Source organism: Ambystoma mexicanum, chromosome 1q (assembly GCF_040938575.1).
Source record: "Ambystoma mexicanum isolate Mex_15411 chromosome 1q, UKY_AmexF1_1, whole genome shotgun sequence".
NCBI classification, from domain to species: Eukaryota; Metazoa; Chordata; class Amphibia; order Caudata; family Ambystomatidae; genus Ambystoma; species Ambystoma mexicanum.
Window position 1 is genome coordinate 1,120,131,770 of NC_090922.1, and position 21,293 is coordinate 1,120,153,062.

At 44.9% G+C, this 21,293-nt stretch overlaps 1 protein-coding gene across 1 annotated transcript in view; it reads left to right on the forward strand.

Annotated features, from left to right (window-relative positions):
* The first annotated feature begins 589 nt into the window (after positions 1-589).
* LOC138542762 (fibronectin type III domain-containing protein 7-like) overlaps positions 590-21,293 on the forward strand; it is a 60,915-nt gene continuing 40,211 nt past the window's right edge. Inside the window, exons 1-8 of the mRNA XM_069641862.1 lie at positions 590-767; positions 2,103-2,121; positions 2,646-2,906; positions 5,700-5,954; positions 13,842-14,102; positions 14,912-15,175; positions 16,332-16,586; positions 20,204-20,461. Of these exons, the coding sequence (XP_069497963.1) occupies positions 705-767; positions 2,103-2,121; positions 2,646-2,906; positions 5,700-5,954; positions 13,842-14,102; positions 14,912-15,175; positions 16,332-16,586; positions 20,204-20,461 (1,636 nt within the window). The 5' untranslated portion in view covers positions 590-704. The remainder of the gene's footprint in view (positions 768-2,102; positions 2,122-2,645; positions 2,907-5,699; positions 5,955-13,841; positions 14,103-14,911; positions 15,176-16,331; positions 16,587-20,203; positions 20,462-21,293) is intronic.

Sequence of the window (21,293 nt, forward strand, 5' to 3'; positions counted from 1 at the left end):
AGTCAGTAGCCTCTAATCTAAATGTGGTGTTGAGCCATCCAAACACAAGGGACTTAGAATTTGTTATGCAACTTTTGAGGCTCTCTTGATATCCCCTGCCCTGCCTTCACTCGCACAAATACGCGGTAAATCGGGCAACATTTTAATACAAATACAAACGATCCTTTGGAATCTCTTGTGCTGATCCTTCAAATATGCCTAAAGTTTAATGTGATCTCAGAAACAGGTGTTTCAGGGGCTAAAAGGACTAACATGTCAGCAGAGCCTCTGGCAGGTCGATTGTTGTTAATGTAGTTTCACTCGTACCCGTTTAGTACTCTCAGCTCACAGTCCTCCCACCTTACGAAAAAGCAGTACTACATTAGTATGCTCAAATTGTTCCAAAATGTACAGCCGTGGCGGACTTCATGTAGGCTAAACCCGTTACCCACCTTTCTTCCCTACAATGGCTTCTATAGTCGCCTTTGTCCTGGGTGAAAAGCGAGCACGCGCCTGCCTCCCCGGCGGGCCTGGGGGCAGAGGCGCGTCCAGTGGGCGTGGCTGGGCGCAGGTATTTATTTTCACTATCCCTTGGTTGAGTGAATTGCGTTAGAAGCTCTGCAGTTAGTAAGGCGCTCGCGGTGTTCAGAAGTGGTTCTCACAGAGGGGCTTGTCTGCTCGGGCGCATGCCAAGCGAAACATAGAGAGTTCTGCTGCGTGTCACCATGGACGGGGGAAGCGCCAAATTCTTCATTCTAGTGGGGATTATTCTCACATGCTGTCAAACGGTGAGCTAACGCACTTATTTTATCAGCGTCACTGAGGTAAGCTTTTTACAGCCAGTCGTGCCATTTTCCAAGTGAGTTTCTTTTCCCTTGGGGTTGAATACACTTGTATTGACACTAGAGCGCAGTGAAATGTCTTGGGTCCGACCTCGCCTCGATAGAGAGGCCGGCGCCGCCTGAGCTCCAGGAGTTTTTAGGTCTGTCAGCGGGGGCGCACGCTGCACCCCGTTTCTGCTGCGTGCAGGTGCAAAGCAAGACCGGGCCAAAACCCCTCAGGTGGAGGCGGGCGCGCGCTTCATCCCGTGTCTGTTGCGTGCGGACGCAAAGCAAGGCCAGGAGAAACCCCTCAGGTGGAGGAGGGCACGCGCCGTCATCCCGTGTCTGCTGCGTGCGGGCGCAAAGCAAGGCCAGGAGAAACCCCTCAGGTGGAGGAGGGCGCGCGCTGCATCCCGTGTCTGCTGTGTGCGGGCGCAAAGCAAGGCCAGGAGAAACCCCTCAGGTGGAGGAGGACACGCGCTGCATCCCGTGTCTGCTACGTGCAGGTGCAAAGCAAGACCGGCCCAAAACCCCTCAGGTGGAGGAGGGCGCGCGCTGCATCCCGTGTGTGCTGCGTGCGGGCGCAAAGCAAGACCGGGCCAAAACCCCCCAGGTGGAGGAGGGCGCGCGCTGCATCTCATGTCTGCTGCGTGCGGGCGCAAAGCAAGGCCAGGAGACACCCCTCAGGTAGAGGAGGGCGCGCGCCGTCATCCCGTGTCTGCTGCGTGCAGGTGCAAAGCAAGACCGGGCCAAAACCCCTCAGGTGGAGGAGGGCGCGCGCTGCATCCCGTGTCTGATGCGTGCGGGCGCAAAGCAAGACCAGGTCAAAACCCCTCAGGTGGAGGAGGGCGCGCGCTGCATCCCGTGTCTGCTGCGTGCGGGCGCAAAGCAAGGCCAGGAGAAACCCCTCAGGTGGAGGAGGGCACGCGCTGCATCCCGTGTCTGCTACGTGCAGGTGCAAAGCAAGACCGGCCCAAACCCCCTCAGGTGGAGGAGGGCGCGCGCTGCATCCCGTGTCTGCTGCGTGCGGGCGCAAAGCAAGGCCAGGAGAAACCCCTCAGGTGGAGGAGGGCACGCGCTGCATCCCGTGTCTGCTGCGTGCAGGTGCAAAGCAAGACGCCAAAACCCCTCAGGTGGAGGAGGGCGCGACGCGGACATGGCCGCGCAGGGGCTTAACCAGCAGGCCACGGAATGACTCCGTGGGGATATGTTGACGTGCTTTTTCCTCTGTCAAATCTGCTTCTCTGTAGTAGTAACGTTGTTGTTCTTTGAGTTTGTAATAATGTACGTTTTCTTTTTCAGGCGGCGTCTCAAAGCGCAGGTGAGCTAACCTTAAGAGTGTTTTAACACGAATGCCAAACGATTAAATAGGTGCATGCTTTTGAATTTAATAGCGGATGAATAGCTACGGCGAGCGGACTGGCGCACTTAGAAAGTAAAACACCCACACACGAACCACGATGCAGACATGCAGTACAGTGTGTGTACACGAGTGTCTTTTTTATGTGCACGCAGATACGCCTGTGTGTAAATTTGTCTCTGAATAGAATTATTTCAATAATGATGATAGAAAAATGTACCGATCAATGTCCATTCACGTGTCTATAGGAAGCCACATGTTGTTTTCTATGAAATGTTGAATTATGATTTCAGTGAGAGATGGAAGGCAACTCTCAGCTACCTTGCTTTTATTCTTAACATTTTGGTATGAAATTATTAATTTAGCAGTGCACTATTTCCAGCTTGCGGGCCTCACCGCTGCAATTTATTTTTCAATATCTTGTCTCATTCAAAGGACAGAGGGCAAAGCTAGACGCATTATTAATTTTTTTCTGTACATTTCAGCTTTTCCCGTGTCAATTTTTGAACTGACGGAAAGAAGTTTCTATGTCACGTGGGCCAAGTACCCGGGCACTACTTCCTACAAGGTCACCGCCACCCCGGTCAGCAGCCCGTCCACCCAGTCCGCTTTTGCAGTGTTCAACAGTGCCACCGTCATGGGAACGCTGAACACGCTGTTGCCCGACACAATCTATGACGTCGCCGTCGAAGCCTACAACAGCGTTGGCAACATCATTGCTTCGTCAAGCATCACGCACCGTACAGGTACGGTACAGATTTCCCACTCACTCATATAGTCTTGACTTGTCCGTGTGAGAACTGTGGAGTGGTTTAGCCTTGATATCACTCTTGATCTGTGAAAGGCACTGGCAGGTGACGTCTAAGAGTCATTAGGCTCCTCTTAACGCAGCGCCCTGATCGCTATTACGCGAGCATTGCTGTTTGGAAGTGAAGCAGGTCCATATGCACTCACTTCACTGGTCTAAAGCGGCAAAATCCGCGACGCGTGTCTGTGCAGCATTCCTACTGCATCTGCATGACACAGACAGCAGGGACTTCCAGAACCACATTAATATGCCACCAACAATCTTGTATTCGACATGTGGTCTGTACAAAGCACCCCATGTCACCCAAAGCAGCATGTTATTTAGCTCATTTGTTTCTTTTTGGAAAGCACCAACTTTAATAGTAACTGTCTGCTTCAGGGACGTTATGTGGCGTATGGGAGAGCAGTGCAGTGTAACACACGAGCCAGAAGAGCCGAATGTGCGGGCTGTAGACTAGTGTGGTTGGGTGGGCGTGAGGTGTCACTGTCAGACTGATTTTTAGGTTTTACAGAAGAAGCACAGAAATAAAGTCACCAAGGTTCTGGGGCAGGCATGCAAACACCTCTAACATGGAACTACCACCAACACTCTCCTCCTCTCCCCTGGTGAACTCCTGACTGTAACTGCACTGGTCACCTGGCTACCCTCTGATCTAGGGCCCAGGTCCCCTCCCCCCCCAGTTACCCACCCGCATTGCCTCCCGGGCAACATCTGCACTTGGGGGCTGTTTTCTGTATCCCTACAGTCCCTCCCAGCTCTTGACACTTGATGTTTGCACTTAACCCTGCACTTGCCACAAGCTGGCTGCACTTTTTACCTATTGTTCTTATTTGTTTTATTTATTATTACTGTTGATCTCATGTATTGCACTGCCCCTTCCCATTTCCCCCCTCTCCTGCACTTGCGCAATCTCAATGTCACCTGGCCTAGTAAGATCGTTGTCTTTTTGTCTTCCCTCTGTTCCCCCTCCCTTGCCTCTTCACGCCTTGAAACACTTGTGTATAGGAGCTTTATAAATGCCATATCATACCAAGACATTCGCAAATTGCCCTCGGTAGCTGGGTGGATGGAATTGAAGAGAGCCACAACCCTTTTGAAATTAAAGGGGCGCTTTGGGTATGTTTCAGGCCAACATCTCAAATTCAGGAGTTGACATTGTAGGGGGTGCCCTCGTTATGGTCCAGGGCAACGTCTCAAGTTTAGCAGTTTATGGTAGAGGGGTGCCTTAGTGGTGCCTTGGTTATGCTCTAGTCACACGTTTCAAGTTCAGGAGTTTACATCATGAGGGTGCCTTGCTTATCTTACAGAGAAACATATCTAGTGCAAGGGTTTACAGTGCAGGGATACCTTGGCTGTGGTCTAGGATAACATCTCAAGTTTATAAATTCACATTTTAGGGGTGCTGTGGTTATCTTCCAGGACAACATTTCTAGTGTAGGAGTGTACACCGTAGGCCAACATTTCTAGTGAATATTGAAGGCCAACATCTGAAGTGTTGGAGTTCACATCATTGGGGTGTCTTGGTTATCTTTCAGGTCAACATTTCAAGTTTCCGAGTTTACATTATTGGGGTGCCTTGGTTATTTTCCAGACCAACATCTCAAGTTTACATTATCGAGGAGTTTGGTTCCGTTTCAGGCCAACATTTTATGTTCTGTAGTTCAGATTATGGGATGGCTTGTTAATGTTCCAGATACACTTTTCAAGTTCAGTCTTTTACATTATAGGGGTGGCTTGATTATCTTCCAGACAACTCCTTAAGTTTAGAAGTTTACATTTTACAGTGCCATGGTCATCTTAAATGCAACATCTAAAGTTTAGGAGTGTACATTATGGGAGTGTCCTAGTTATGTTACACGTAAACATTTCAAGTTTAGGAGTTTACTACTTTTGACCAAATGACATTGCAAAAACACTCTGATGTAGGTTTTTAAATCAACCACCTCTAAGTACAGATATGTTGAATGTCATGAAAGATGTTTTGGAAATGTCTGCCATTGCTGCAAAGAAAGACAGAGAGTATATTTGTCTGCCCTCCCCCTTAGGTATTTAATGTATTGCTGGCAAACTCCTTTATTCCCAAGCATGGGGTTTGAATTAACGTTGTTCCACTGTCAGCTCGTAAATTACAACTATTGTCTGAAATGACATGCCTGAGAAGGGACTCTTTCTCATGAGTGACATCCAGGACGCAAAAAGGGGTCCAGTGAATTGTGTGAGATCCAGTGGCTATCTGTCCAGTGTGTGTGTGTGCCAACAGTTGTCGCTTGCAGTGGATCTCTGGGAATATTAACACAAATGATACTTGAAACGCAATTCAATGATTTTCAGACATGCATCTTTGGAGAATACTTACCTGATTCTTAAGGCACTTCACACCCCACACTCTCTAGGCCCCACTGATTCATCCACCCATGTGTTCATGTATAGATACATTCATGTGTTGAGTCGCTCATTTATTTGTGTTGACTGGTTCAAAGCAATCTTCTGGTCTGTTGAATAATAGATTCGAGACAGCATCTTGTATTGAGCAGTTGGTATTTGTTTCAATTATGGGTGACTTGTTAAAGAGGAATGCATTATATAGTTATGAATACTCACTTTTGAAACAATTTTAAAATATGTCTTTAATTGTAAAGTGGAATGATGTTCTATGAACCTTGCAACCATCATGAGAGGCTTCCAGGGAAAAGTTGCTCATTCTGCGCTTGATGTCTTTTTATTCTCTAAGCTCCCGAGATCCCTGTTATTGACCAGGCCTACTCCAAGGTGAGCAACAGCATCACAGTAGAATGGGCAGCTGTCCCCGGCGCCAGCGAGTACCTTGTGACAGCCCGTGATGGAGATCTCTTCTACGAGACCAAGGTGCCGAGTTCACCAGGAACAGTGACAGGGCTCAATCATGGCGTTCTCTACAAAATGACCATCCGATCCATCAACTCTGCAGGCAAAAGTCAGCCATCACGCCCCAAATGGGCACAGACAGGTAACCACACCTCTTCTGTCAAATGAAAACCTTATCACTTAGTGTGAACATTTTTCAATGAAAGGTAGTTGATCTGGTAACACATTGTTTTATGATTTAAAGGAAATTTCTTTGCCAAACATTTATCTACTGTAAGAAATGTTGCATTCATGCATACGCCCACCTACTCAATAAAATACTGACTGAATGACTGATTCAGTTCCTCACTCACCTACGTACCCATGCACTCATTCATACACTTGGCAAATATCCCCCTCACCCACTAATCCACTCATCACTCAATCACTCACTCATGCACTCAGTCAATTGCCTACCCATACTTTAACCTCCCCCATTCACTTGTACACTTGCCCGCTCATCCACCACCCACTAACTTGTCAACCCCTCACCTCAATCATGTACTCACCTACCCACTCGCTCACCTGCTTACCCATCTACCAACTCACTCACCCACTCACTCAATCACTCACTCATTTACGCACTTACTGGCACCGAAACTCACTTTTATTTTCTCAATCAAATATGGCAATAGTGAGTCATGCTGAGAGATGAGGGGCCATAGCTACACAGGCTCCTGCCCGATGTACTGTACACATCGCAATGTGCTGATATCACGATAGTTGGAAGAAGTATGTTTTCCTTTTGCTTGAAAGCAAAGGAAACTTTATTGCTCTCTGGATTGGATCAGGCGGGTTGAGAGTACAGTTTGTCCAAGTTTCAAAGGCCTTCTGGGAAAGTTTTTTAAGAACAACTATAGCAACTGTTTACACCTTTGCTTCATTAGGCAGACTCAACGGTCCTAGGTACACTCTTGAGGCTATCAGATATTAAAAGCTTCTATGGGGGTTGCTGGGTGGCATAGCGTGGAGAAGAAAGCTTAAGGTAAATGCATTGGTTAAAATATTGGAAAAATAGCATGTTTTTATGCGTTCACTTTCAAATTGCATAAAAATGTATTGGGCTCATGCAAAAGGAAAGCAGCAAATACACCCACTGTAAATACAAGTAAAGTGCACCTGATTAGCAAAAAAGCAATGAGTTGCCCAACTTACTGGCATATCCCTGAACCTTTGTGAATCTGCCTAGGCGTTTAATGAGTGGGGTTTCCTGATATGCTGCATGCGTTCAGAGTTGCCCCAGGTTGCAGAATGGCCAAAAGAACCTATTCACGAATGTTCCGGGAACATGTTGAGTACATTGGACTTGTATTTCCTTAAAGGAATCAGATGCCTTTTTCTCATGTTTAAATTACACATCTAAAGTGGGTGTAAGTGCGGATCTCCTTTCGTGCCGAAACGTCTCCAGTTCTCATATAGCCGCCAAGAAATCTCGGAAATAAGGTCAATGTCAAGCCTTAGGTCTTTGCTTCTGGAAAGCACAGATGTACGATCCAACAATGGGGCTCTCAAAAGACATTCGCCTATGCTAGGGGCAATTTTTTATGTCACCCGAGTCCACCTAGGAGAGAAATGCGATGCCAGATGCGCAGAAAGCACAATAGAAATCAACAGCAGAAAAGGCTGTGCAAACCCTTAGAAAAATGTGCTGCTGGTCACCTCCCCTCTGTTATCCATGCCTCCGGCTATGAGATGCATTTCAGATCTTCCTCCTACACCTGCTAACTCTGAAACGTTCATTATTACCCAAGAGCCTATCTCGGCCTGTATCCAGCATGAAAAGCATCTTGTGGCATGGCCCGTGGCTGCCTGGCGGTGCAATGATGGATCTGTGTTAAGAAGAAACTCCAATTGTTAGGAGAGCCATTAGTGCAAAGCAATTATCTTTTACATTGACTCAAGCAGACTAACTTGTTTGGGGTGCAGCCTTGCAATGCACCAACTCATCTATATTCGCTAGAGCGCAAAGAAAAAGTAACTGGGAAGGATGGGGATAGGGGAAAAAGGAAGCCAGGGGTGAGCAACGCATGGAGCTTGGTCACATTCAAAGCAAAGCCTAACTTTGGATTACACAAAAACGAGTAGAAACATTTGTTAGATATTTGGTTGAGTTTATTGATCCAACGCTGGGAAGATCCCTGACCAGTATCAGGGAATCCTTTGGTTCACTAAGAGGATTTGTATTTGGGAAGTATCTGTGAATGGGATTAGCCAGATAATCACAGACCAGGCCATGAAATTGCTCAGACATACAACTTTGCGGGCAAGGCAACACCTCCCATGCAACATGATCAGGTGGGCTGGTGGCCAGTTTCAGCTCTACATGCCATGGTCCATTATGAACTTGTTGAGCCTGTGGATTGGGGACTGCAGCAGACCTCAGAACAAGGTATTTGAATAGCCAAGATCCGAGTTGCAGCCCTATGAGCAGTCGAATATGGAGGAGGGGGATATTACACTAAAGAGGTGCCACTTTAAAACAAACTGACAACTACACTTGCAATTTGTGAAGCAAATAAACTTTGAAGTTTAATAAAATATTACAAGATCCTTTAGTTTTATCTCTTTAGATTCAGATGAACTGAACACAACTGTGCACTTGTGTGTGGCTGAGGTGGAGAAGATGTCTAGGCCCCACCATTGGCAAGTCTCTTTTGTTTTGTGAAGTCTAAGAAAATGCATCATTATATCCATCATGGTCGGTTAAAACCTGATTGCCTATTCTCAAAGCTAAGGACACCTCTTAGTGGCATATCTGACTGAACCTAAGCTTATTTAATTAGGGGGGCATCCAATAGGTTTTTTGTTTAACTGTTTAATTATAAGAAAAAAAATAGGTGCAAAGTGAAACTTTACAGTGAACCTTGGGAACCACAGCAGAAAACATCCCCCGGCAGGGAAAAAAGCTAATCACTGAAAGGCTGTTATAGTTTCAGGTACCAATCTGTGCAACCCAGTATGATGGTCTACCATTGTAAAGATGCCAGCAGGCCCAGCAAGGACAATGAAAAGAGCTAGACTTTGTAGATGGTCGACAGAGCTATCCACCATCAGAGCATGTAAGTAAACAGGATTCAAGACCATGTAGGAGGACATTGTTCACAAAATTATAGTACCTGCTACAGTCTTAAGATGAGACAGGGCAGAAATTGTAGGCGCAACTACATTGAATGGCAAGATAAATGAGAGAATAACCATTCAGTCATTTGGGATCTGCCCGGATATCCTTGCCACGATGTACAAACATTCTAGGGTGATATCAGCCATGTCTACATTTGCACAGTGCCAACAGTAATGGTGGTTGCCATTGCACAAATGGTGGCTACCGTTGCCCCATTGAATCCAATAGAATGAAACAGGCCAAATCCATTGGAATAAACTGATTCCTTGGGATAGCGAATGTTGATCCAAGCTACCATGAGGATTTCCTTGCAGAGGTGCAGGAAGCTGCCTGTTTTACCTAAGCAGGATATCCTCATGGATGCAAAGATTGGAATGAGCAGGAATAGAAAAAACTGAGAAAGCTCTTTTCTCTCAATTTTCATTGTCTTCCATATTCATAATGAAGGACTAAGTATGTGCACTTTCCTGACAGACATTGGCTCTGGATGTTGTCAGGAAGACGACAAGAAACATGTTTCACAGCATTTGTCTCACCATGTTATAACTGGGAGGGGGATATGATCCCAGACTTGGTCAGCGATATAGACATTGGAAATACAGCGATGTATAGACATGGAAATGCGGCGATGTGGCGAGAAGAGTTTTAATGTAAAAATTCCCCCCATGTATCCCCACCAGAATAACCCCTTCGCCCCATATCGTGTCTAGTGTGTAAGCAGGTGAATTTGGATGCAGAAGACCCGTGTGCAAACTGTAGTTAGCATGCCTGACCAAAAGTGTGTGCACCATTACAAATTACTTTATCTCCTTGCATTTCAGTTCACTTTTCTATTTAAGTTCAGAGAGCTTAGAAACAAGGTGAACACCAATAATAAACACTACACAAACAAATCTAGATGTTTTGGTTGACCCTGGAAGAACCCTGGAGGTGAACCAGTGTTGCTCTGCACAAGTCTCCTTGCTCATTTACAGTACAGTGGAGCTAGCAGACCTACTATGCAGGAGGTGTGTTTCTAAAGTGGGGAGTCTCAAGATAAACCTATGGAAGGTAGTTTGGCAGTAACCTGTGGAAGTTCATTCTTCAAGGAATGGTTGGTAGATGCGTGCAATCGCCTTCCAATTGGAGGGTTTAGAGCTAGATCGTAACATAACTCAAAAGACCTGAAAGAAATCTAGGGGAGGAATGACAATGGGAAAGCCAAGAAAGAGCCATAGATTCGGGAACAGGCAAATGCAGACTGTTGGTCAGAGTCAAATATTTTGACTGCGCAATACAATGCAGTGCAGTCAGAGTGATGTGGCTAGCAATCTGCTCAGTGCAGCACCAGCATTATGAACCTAATACTGATCAGATTGGCAATGTAAAAGTGGTTGCATTTGCCCTTCATCACCAGTGTTCATGATATATGTGCCAGGCTATGCTGCTGCTCGTAAGTGACTGTGAATCCTGGGACAAAGGCCTTCTAAGGCATACCGATCAGTGGTCCTCGGAATTGTGGCAAAGTCCATTGTAACCTTTGTCAATTACAGGGTCACATCGGAAGAGCTTGGGAATTAGTACAGAAAGTCCAAGGATGAAGGCAGAGTTCCTCATGGGGTTCACAGTCTTCATCCCTGCAAGCAGCAAAGAGGTCAGGGTCTTCCACAACCCAACTCCACTTTGAAAGGAAGATGGTTATCAACTCCCATGCTTGAAACCGCAGGAACAGTTGTAAACCTTTAGTAAATACAATTGTGTAACACTACCATAGGATATATGCTCCATGTTTAGTATGCTTGCAATTTGGAACTGACGGCTGAGACATACTCATTCTAAATGTGTTTTGCAGATGAAAAGCGTTATAACATATTCCCCTAGGTATGGTCTGTGGTGCACCAGGAGGCAGGGAACCTGCTAGATCAGAAAGGCCTGGCCATCCAAGTCCGCCATTAACAACTTCTCTCTGTAACATATTAATTGAGCATGGTAGTGAATCTTGCCAATGTCACCAGTCAGACCTACAAAGAGTGTGGCACTCCTTGGGCATTTTTCAAGGTAAAGTTTCTGCTTCTGATTATATCCAGTTTAGCTCGAAACCCTCCAATTGGAAGGCGATTGCAAGCATGACTAATGAACTTCCACAGGTTACTGTCAACCTACCTTCCATAGGTTTTATCTTGTGACGCCCCACTTTAGAAACACACCTCCTGCATAGTAGGTTTGCTACCTCCACTGCACTGTAAATGAGCAAAGAGACTTGTGCAGAGCATTACTGGTTCACCTCCAGGGTTCTTCCAGGGTCAACCGAAATCTCTAGTTTTTTTTGTGTACTGTTTATTATTGGTGTTCACCTTGTTTGATGGATCATTCAGATCGCACCAAAATATTGACTTTCAAAAGTTCGAATTCATATTTTTGGGAATTGGGTGTCAGGCAGTAATTGCAATGGGGACATAATTGTATATTTTGTATTTTATTTGTACTTATATTGCACTTTATGCTTAAGCATCAAACAAATGTGGATAATGGGGAAAAACAAAATAAACCAGTTAAATGGAGAAAAGCTCATCTTTGAGGCAAGTACGAAAAAGAGGGTAAGAGAAAAGGGAACGTAGATAAAGCAGAAGCGCGTTCCAGTGCATCAGGGCCAAAAAGGTAAAATACCGGAAATGTGATGGAGCACATGGAGGACGAGGACAGTAAGAAGAAATTGGGAGTGTGAACGGAGAGGTCGAGCAGGGGAGTAAAAGGTCACAAGAGAAGACAGATATTGTACAGAGAGATTATGAAGAGATGTGAAGACTAGTTTGAGGAAATGGAATTTAAGGCGAGAATGGTAGGGAAGCCAGTGCAAAGATGAGAGAGCAGGAGAGATAGAAACATGAGAAGACAAAGAGGATAGTAGATGAATAAAAGGGTAATAGATAGATTGAAGAGGACTTAAGTGCGAGACAGGAAGGCCAGAGAGGAGACAAGAACAGTAAAAAAGGCATGAGAAAATAAATGAGTGGGGATACTAGTTAGAGGCATGAAAAGAAAGAAAAGGCAGAGCTTTTATAGATGTGCACGACAGGAACAGGATATAGAAGAGATGTGATGTGAAAAAGTGAGTGAAGAATCCAGATAGACTCCAAGATTTTGAACCGTAGGAGAGATTGAAGAAGTGGAGGGGGGAAAGTTAATAGAAGTAGGTGGAAGTGGGGGAGGAACTGTTGAAGCAGGAAATAAAATAACCTCTGTTTTAAAGGAATTTAAGCCTATAAAGTGATCCACCATTCATGATTGGATGGCCAATAGGCACGAAGATATTTTGTAGCGCATAAGAGGTGAGAAAGAAGAAAAGGACTGAAAAAGTTGAGTGTTGTCAGAATAGAAATGGTGTGGAAGCCTGAAAGAAGAGATAATAAAAGCAAGAGAACATGTGTAAGGAGAATGGAGTAGGGGGCACAGTACAGATCCCTGAGGGCTACCATGGTAAAGGGGCAGAGCAGAAGAGGTATTACCAGCCCAGGAAACAGAACAGTTGTGATTGGATAGATAAGATTTGAACTGTTTAAAGACAGAACCAGAGAAACCAAGAGAGGAAAGCAGAAGAGAGTGGTCAATTGTGTCAAACGCTGCTGACAGATCAAGAAGTATTAAGAAAGTGGAGTGCTTAGCATAGTGAGCAGATAGTAGAAAATGACACACTGAGAGGAGAGCAGTTTCTTTAGAAGCGGTGGGGGCGAACACCAGATTGAAAACATGGCACAAAAGAGTTGGAGGTGATAAAGGAAGAAACTTGAGAATAAATAGTGTGCTCCAAAAGTTTAGACAGATAAGGGAGGAAGGATAAAGGACGAATGTTATATGGGAGAGAGGAGTGTAAGAAAGGCTTTTCCAGAATGGGAAGAATGGTTGCGTGTTTAAAAGAAGAAGGAAAGACAGAGGTTAAGGGGGAATTATTGAACAAATTAGTAAGAAAAGGAAGCAGAAAAGGTTAGACCTTAACAATTAGAGATGACGGAAGGGGATCAAGAGGGGCAGAGGTAGAGTGTACTTTAGTCCACAAAGCTGAGATATCAGCGTCCACGAGGGGGTGAGGAGAGATAGGGAAGCAGAAGACAGAGACCGAGAAAGGGAAGAATGGGAGGAAGCAGAGGGTGTAATAGCAGAACGAAGGAGAGTGACTTTAGAAGAAAAATATTAAACAAATTCGATAGCAGAGTCACAAGGTGGAGGAGAGAGAATACGAGTCAGAGTTTGGAAAAGACGACGAGGATGAGAAGAATAGGAGTGCAGAAGATAAGAAAGTATATTAAGGGTGAGTGGGTGATGCCACAGTGGGCCGCAGTGGGTGGGATAGGGTTTTTGCAGATGGTTTGTAATGTCCTGTGTATTGCTTGCGGCTGCTCCAGTACCATTGTCTCATATGAATGTTGGTCATGGTCTCCATGTATTCCGATAGGAGGCAGATTACAGAGCCATGGGTTGTTGTACACTGATGAGATGTCAGAGAAATGTATAATCACAGCCATTGTGCACCATTATGATGTCACAGTAGAGTACAACCAGTCACTCTTCACTGATGTAACATCATGGCAGGGTACAATTATTTGCCATTCTGTCTCATATTGTAATATGGGGGACAACGACACCCTACAGCTGTCCTTCCACACCTCCCTACATAGAGAGGTAGTCGGTGATAGTTCCGTATTCTGTGCCTTTGTTGCCTCTTCATGGTTGCCCCAGACCTAGGAGGATCAAACGTGGGTCCAGTTACAATTTCTTCTGCCAAATCACCAAATGGCCCCACCCGAAGCCTCCTTCATCTGCCATCTTGTAATAATATTGTGATATTGGTATTCAGCATGGGTAATGGTCGCACTGATATTTTTTAATTCACAGTTTTGCCACCCGCAAACGTGGGTGTAAGCTCTCCAAGTTCTAGCAGTGTACAAGTGCAGTGGGATCCTGTGGATGGAGCTGTATCCTACTCTGTGTCCATCATGCGATCTGATGGTCTTGGCAACAGAACAACCGTGAATTCAACTGTATCACCCCTGACAGTTACTGGTCTCGATCCTGGTACCCCCTACACCATCACGGTACATGCCTGGGATGCAAACGGCAACGCTGGAGATATTATCACCCTCAACCAAGTAACACGTAAGAACCAATTGAGAATGCAGTATGTGACCATTTCATCAATTTCTTTAAGTTGTTGACGCTATTGAAACAATTAATTCACTTTCACACATACATGGTTTAATTTTTAAGTGGATTACTTTTAAATACTGGTCCATAAACATTTACAAAGTCCATTGTAACTCATTATATATGTAAAGTGCCAAGACATCAGGGCCATGTATATCACAAAAGTGTTAGATCAAAGGCAGTGACTGGGTGATAAGTAATATTTCTTCACACAAAGAGTAATTAAAGCATGGAGCAACCCCCTAGAAGGAGTGGCAAGGCCACATGATTAATAAGTAAAGACACGGGGTAGGGAACTGGATATCTTGAAAAGAAAAGGTAAACTGGTCCCGGCACCAGGGGCTGCTGTAGCAGGAATTGGATGGGCTGCTGTAGCAAGAATAGGATAGGTATCAATAGTTTTGGAAGTGTCAGCATTTCCAATCTGCAAGCACATTCAACCTATGGTGTAGTATGTGTTCCCCTTATTAGATTCCTACATAGCCTTACCAGATCCATATGAATAATGTGCAAACCATGTGCACATATATGAACCATGCGTTCTTATTCATCAAACTTCAATGAAGCATGTTTAAAGCAGAGTAGGATAACACCTCAATGCCATGTGGTCTGTTCTATTATGAGACTGCCTTGCAAAAACACTAGGCAGCTTCCAGTAGATGATTTTGATCACATAGAGCTTATAATCAGTACAGATGGGCAGATAACGATACTAGCTGGGCTGCTATGACAAGACTTAGGAGATGTTTTTAACTTAACAGGTCCAGATGCCCCAGCTGCTGGCCAAATTAACATTGACATTTCAAACCTGGATGCTACATTCTCCTGGAACAACACAGCTGGAACAACAGAATACGTTCTCATGCTCTCGAGTGGTCCCGCAGAACCAGAACTCAACTGCACGTCATCTTCCTCTTCTTGCACCATCACCGCCCTCCAGTGTGGAACGCTGTACTCTGTGTCCATCGCTGCAGTCAATGACGCAGGGTCCACTGTGTCATCCAGTGGAGAGTCCTTACTAACTGGTAAGTGTCCTATGAGGAGAACTAAGTTTGCTGTAATGTACAAGCCAACGTGCTCTAACCGTGTAGCCACCACGCCTGAGAACTTTAGGATTGGCCTTACCTTAAGATTTTTCACTTAAGTATAAGGTAGCTCACACCGGTATGGTAGTTAAAATTAATCTTGTGAAGTTACGTTTTCATGAAGCAATAAACCCCGAACTGGGGGACGGGGGTGTGGGTGCCATTGCCGGTCTGGTGTGTGGGAGTTAAGGTTACAATTGTAGTATGTTTTGGAGTGAGGAAATCTCTTATATCCCGGGTGACCTTAAATCAGTGCTAGTTCTGAGGAATTGGCATGAAAGATGCCTTATTGACAGACAGATGTTCTAAGCTTCCTCTACAGAAGCCCAGATGGCCTTGCAATCTTTTGCATGAAACCGCTATTATTGTTTGTGTTACTGTGCACCATGAACATGCTTATAAATGTACATTGAACCATGGCCTACACCGCAAGGTGCACATTCAGCAATGGTTAGCAGCCCAATCACAGCTGAAACAAATGCCCTTTTAGGGTTCATTGTCACGCTGCTGGTTCAAAAAATCTTTGCAAGCTGTTAGGAAACCATTTAAAGGCCCAACATGGACTAACAGCTTTGGATTTAGGTGCTATATAAATAACACATCGTTATCATTATCATAACATAAGAAGTCCACACTTGGGAGATGCCATAAGCTCTCTGGATCACGTAAGACTTACAGTGCTAAAGGTTGTGAATGCTAAAGAGCTTTCCATAAATGCAACAAAAGGTGCTTCTACGTACGGCATACATTCATTTACCAAAATTAATTGTTACCTTTTCTCAAGTCAGAAAGCTTGCATGTTGGTTTAACTCCACCCAAAGTGTACCATGCAGCAGTAACCACCATTTTGCGGGTGCGAACCATCAGTTCAAATTGTTAAATATAAGAATTGTATAATAGTTTTATTCCCTGCCTGTTTGTGTTGTCTCAATATCCTGCATAAGAAAGAGGACATGCAATCCAAAGCCACATCATTTACTAACATAATGAATCGAAATTAAGAGATGGTGCCTTATGGGCGTGTGTGTGTGTGTGTGTGTGTACTGGACACGTTGTATGCAGGTTTATAACAGGCCTCTCTTTGTGTTTTGGACAGTGCCCTGTGCTCCAGGCGGGATCACCATTTCAGAAGAGAACCCTGGCTCCCTGTTTGTGACCTGGTCTGCCGGACAGCTCAATGAATATTATGTTGTGTTTGTGAAAAGCGACGATGGACTGGAAGTGAACTGCAATACCTCGGCCACCCAGTGCTCCTTCCCGTCCGAATGTGGCTTCACCTATTTCATTAGTGTCTTTGCATACAACAGGGCCGGGCAGAGTGCTTTAGGAGATGTGCTGAACTACACCACTGGTAAGCGACTATGCGACTGTAGGGAGGTGCTCCCAGATTCATGTATATCTCTGTGTGCCCTGTGAGACTTGCTTTACAACCCGCACTGTAGACCTGTGCATTCAGAATGTTGATAGAATTCTGCGTAGGAAGGGTGCATTGAACGTAGGAAGCAATACATACAACATTGCAATATATTGAAAGTTCCCCTTTGACAAGGAGGCGACACCTTTTATTTTCTCATGACAAGCCTGCAGTAATAATTCCTAGTGAAATACCACAGTCAGGCCCCTGCACTCTTGGACACTCTGTGCCAATATTTCGTCGACCCCATGGCCAGGAGAGTCAAAGGCAGTCGGCAAGGCTAATTACTTCCAGACGTCCAGCTAGCCTTTGCCCTTTCACTCTGACAAGCATTCTCTGGCACCTGTGGTTCTGTGCTATGACGGAAGCTGAACCGGAAGTCATTCATCATTTCTCTCCGGTCCACATGAGCTTGCAGTTGTTGAATTGGTGAGCCACTGAAAGGCTTTGGACAATCAATCTGGTCTCCTCTCGGCACTATGTGAAATCATTTGAGAAAAATACTTATGTTTGCTTTAATGATCAATGCTAAATGATGCTCATGAACATGGAAAAGCCTCTTTAGTTCCTACATATAAGTCCTAAATTGTTAAACTGCGATGGATTTTGAGCTTTGCTTTTTTCGTAAAAGCTTTTGGAACCATTGTAATTTTTGCAGCAGTGGCAGTAGCGCAGTGATTATTCAGTGCTGTAGACACTGCTTCCCTTGCTGCAAGCAACTCGATCATAATCCCTGAAGCTTGGCTAATAGGTTTTGCCAAACATTATCTCATCAGTCTGTTGAGGTTGCCACTATGTTCCTAGCTCCAAGCTACATAACTGAATCAGGGTATGTTAACGAGGACAAGCGAGTGATCCAAACCAGAGACAGGCGTGCATTCAAGCTTACTTAAGCAGTAGACTCCGAGTTGGGTGACATTACTGCCTGGTAATGTCTTGGAGTCCAGGCCAGAGCGAAGCCAGTGGCTTTTTTAAAGTTGTGAAACAATTCCTTGGATGATTCACAAGTTTTAAAAACTACAATAGAAAAGATCAACCATGGAAAAAAGGAGGAAACTACTCCTAGGCCCTTCTCTCTTGAAATGATGGTCAGTGGAGCAGTCAGGAGGAGTACCTCCAGTGGGACAAGGGATTACAGTACGACAGTCAGCAGGTATGCTTAGTGAGAGCATGTGGGAGGTACGGGGAAGTGGAATGTGTGACAGAGACAGCAGGAGGGTAAGGCAGCCACCCAGGAGGTAAGATGGCGGTCTCCTGCTCATCAGGTTTCTCGGAGAGTGACCTCTACCAAGAGGATAGTCCATGGAATGCCTTCTAAAGTGGTCACCAGCTGGCCGACGCATATTGGGCCTCATTACGACTCTGGCGCTGGACCATGGTGCTGTTAGCACCATGGTCCATGCCGGAGTCCGGCATGGTGGATGGCGGAATTACCGCCCCATTCCAAGGTGAGTGGGGCGGTAATTCCCCATTCACCATTTGCCCTTCCCCATTCCCATTTTCGCACCATAGGGCATAATGGGGATGGGGAAGGCGCTAATTACGGCACCGTAAATTACGGTGCCGTAATTAGCACCAAGGTCGCTTAGCGCCTTGGACTTTAATGCCTGCAAAAAGCAGGCGTTAAAGTGTGAATCAGGCGTTAAGGGTTAACGGTGCCGACGGCGCCGTTAAACCCTTAACGCCTGACTTGTAATGAGGGCCATTGTCTACTTCATCTTGGTAGATTTCACTTTCCAAGTCCCCTAATGAGTAAGGCACCGCATTCCTACATCCCGGGTGGTGGCCTTGCCTCGTCTCATCACTGCTACACTTCGCCCTACTCCCACTCTCACTCCCGCATCCTCCCCAAACATACCTGCTGTGCAACTCCACGAGAACCACACTGTCCTTGCTGATTCCCTCATCCGATCCAGGCACTCCTCCTGACTGTTCTTCTTGCTGCCATGTAAAGGGAGAAAGGACAAAAAAATTGGCAATGTGCTTTAGGAAACATCATTATTAACATCTATATTTATAATATCACTAGCAGTTGCATCCATTCTTCACACAGTAATCCCTAGTTCAGAGCGTTGAGATTGCGCAGCAACATTATTGGTGTCCCGATGTACAGCCGAGGCAGCAGCGACTTCAACATAAGTCATGAAGAACAGAATTTTGTTCTTCATAAATTGTGACACACTCGGCAGTCTGAGTGTTACTAGTCACCACCAAGCAGCACCCAAATTACCTTTATCAAAATAAAAACACTGTCAACCAAAGACCAATTCGCTATCAATTGTATTTGAGACTGCAAATGTATAAACAAGACTTACATAAGTGCTGTACTTGTAGGGTTGAAGGGTGTAAGCATGAAGTGCCATACCTGTACGTGTATGTAGGAAGCATGTAAGCTTCGTACTGTTGAGATGGCATATATCCATCAACTCCAGTGGGAAATTATTTTCCTGTAATTATTATGAGAGATCTGCCACAATGTGACGGATAACATAATTGCGGACACTATCCAAGAGAAATGCACTGTTTCCTTTCATCCGCATTACTACAAAAGCAAATGCCTCTAATGTCAGCTAGAATGCTGGTAGTTTGCAAACTTTAGGAACAATGAACTTTTGAGGTTTACGTAGAACTACGGCAGAAGTATGGCTCTAAGAGCCATACGGCAGGGGTAAACCATTGCAGACTGCTATTGAAAAAAATAGAAAAATGCATATCTTATACTTTTTACACTGTCTACACCATGGAACCTACCCACATGTCGAATTTCAGGTTTGTAGCATGTTGGGAAGTAGGCTGAACATTTCAAACAGACACACAATCCACAGAAGCTATGTATGTTTGGTAGCGATTTCAGACCCACAGAGACGCTACATCATATTCAGAGAACGCTTGCGAAAATCCAACACCAGAGATCCTTAAGTCCTCTAATGTGCAGCCAGACTTTACTAATCTGTACGCAAGGTATCAGGTAGTGCTATATCAGGTGTTGTGTGAAGGTAGCTTACATTGCATCAGCAGCCTGTTGCTGCACAGAACACAATGTACAACACTGATTTACAAGCTTGAACAGGCAGTGGTCAAGTCAGCTCTGCAAACGCTTTTGACAAGTTACAACTATATAGCCTGCCCTGCAGATCACCAGATTCACTGCCTAGATGTGGAGCCTGACGGCCTGCAGCAGGCATCTGTTCGGGGCTAGAACGAGGTGAGCAACACATGAATATACAGGAGTCAGGTGTGAAAGGTCAATACAGGACTGTCTAATCCCAGATACACCATGCAGGGGACCTAAGGGAATGTTCTTGGCTATGCACACATTTGTGGTCCCTTATTCCTGCTGTGTCTTTCCACCAAGATTTCGAAATTGACCCGGTTAGTGTAGTTAGCCTTTTTAAACAAGCCACTATCTTAAACGGAATCAGGTGATCAAGCGATACCCATGTTGTTAATAAGAGAAGCGTTGTGGAATATTTTCACTGATGTGGGACTTTATTTTGCGGCATTGGTTTGCTTTCATTGACACTAACTTGGAGATGATCTTGTTTATATTTTAGCACCTTGTTGCCCCGGAGACGTCAGTCCGGTCTACATTTCCAGTGACACGCTGGAGATTGTCTGGTCTCCGGTCCGTGGTGCTGAAATATATGAAACTAAGGCCGTGTCTGGAAGCAGCGTCATCCTGTGCAACGACACGTCCACAGTGTGTGCCCTGTCTGCATTGCAGTGTGATACCACCTATAATGTCACAGTGTACTCCTTCAGTGAACTCCGGGGCAGCAACACCTCCTGCCCATCCAACTATGTAACAACAGGTATGAAGAAACCGATCCCTTCTCTGTCTAGTGCTTTGCTAGGGATGCACATTAAGTACATTGATGCCATTGGTGGGTTGTGCAGAGTGCGCCTTTGGAACCAGGTGAAACTTATGTTTCAGCAAATGGCTCTTCCTTATAGACGCCAGCTTGTACTAAACTAAATGTGCCAGAAGTTGGCTGCATCATGCATATATAAGTCATGCATATATAAGTCAGAATGTCTCTTGCCTAAGAATTTCACTTGCTGTAAAAAAGATGTACACTCCAGCAAAGTTATGCAGTCTTCCATTTTTTTTTGCAAACAAATTCATAAATCTTCTCAATTATTCATATAAATGTAAATCTTCTGGATAAGAACTGCATGAGAACTGGGGCAGAATATATATATATAATAAAAATACTGACTAGGATTATTTTCAAGCATACACAGCTATTTTGAGAACTACTGTGCATTGCTTTAAAGGATTGGTAGGATTTCCAAAGCAATAAGGATGGTCAGAGGTCAAGATTTCAGCTTCAGAAGGTTGTTTTCTAAAATGTAAAGGTGCTTGCAAATTACCGAGGAAGGTATTGGTCTACTGGCCACTTCCTTCATGTGCTGTTATTTGGATTAGGCTTTTTTCAAAACCGGTTCATAACTACTGCCTAAATGCACATGGGCACAAAATCATACAATACAGCATGTGTGAAAGGATTCCATATGTGCACTGAATTGCAGCCCTTGATGAGTGCCTTGGTAAATGGTATTGGCTGAAATGTCCACACTATGGTACTTATCCAGTGCTATTAAAATTAAATGGAATTTAAAATGATCATACGTGCATTACAT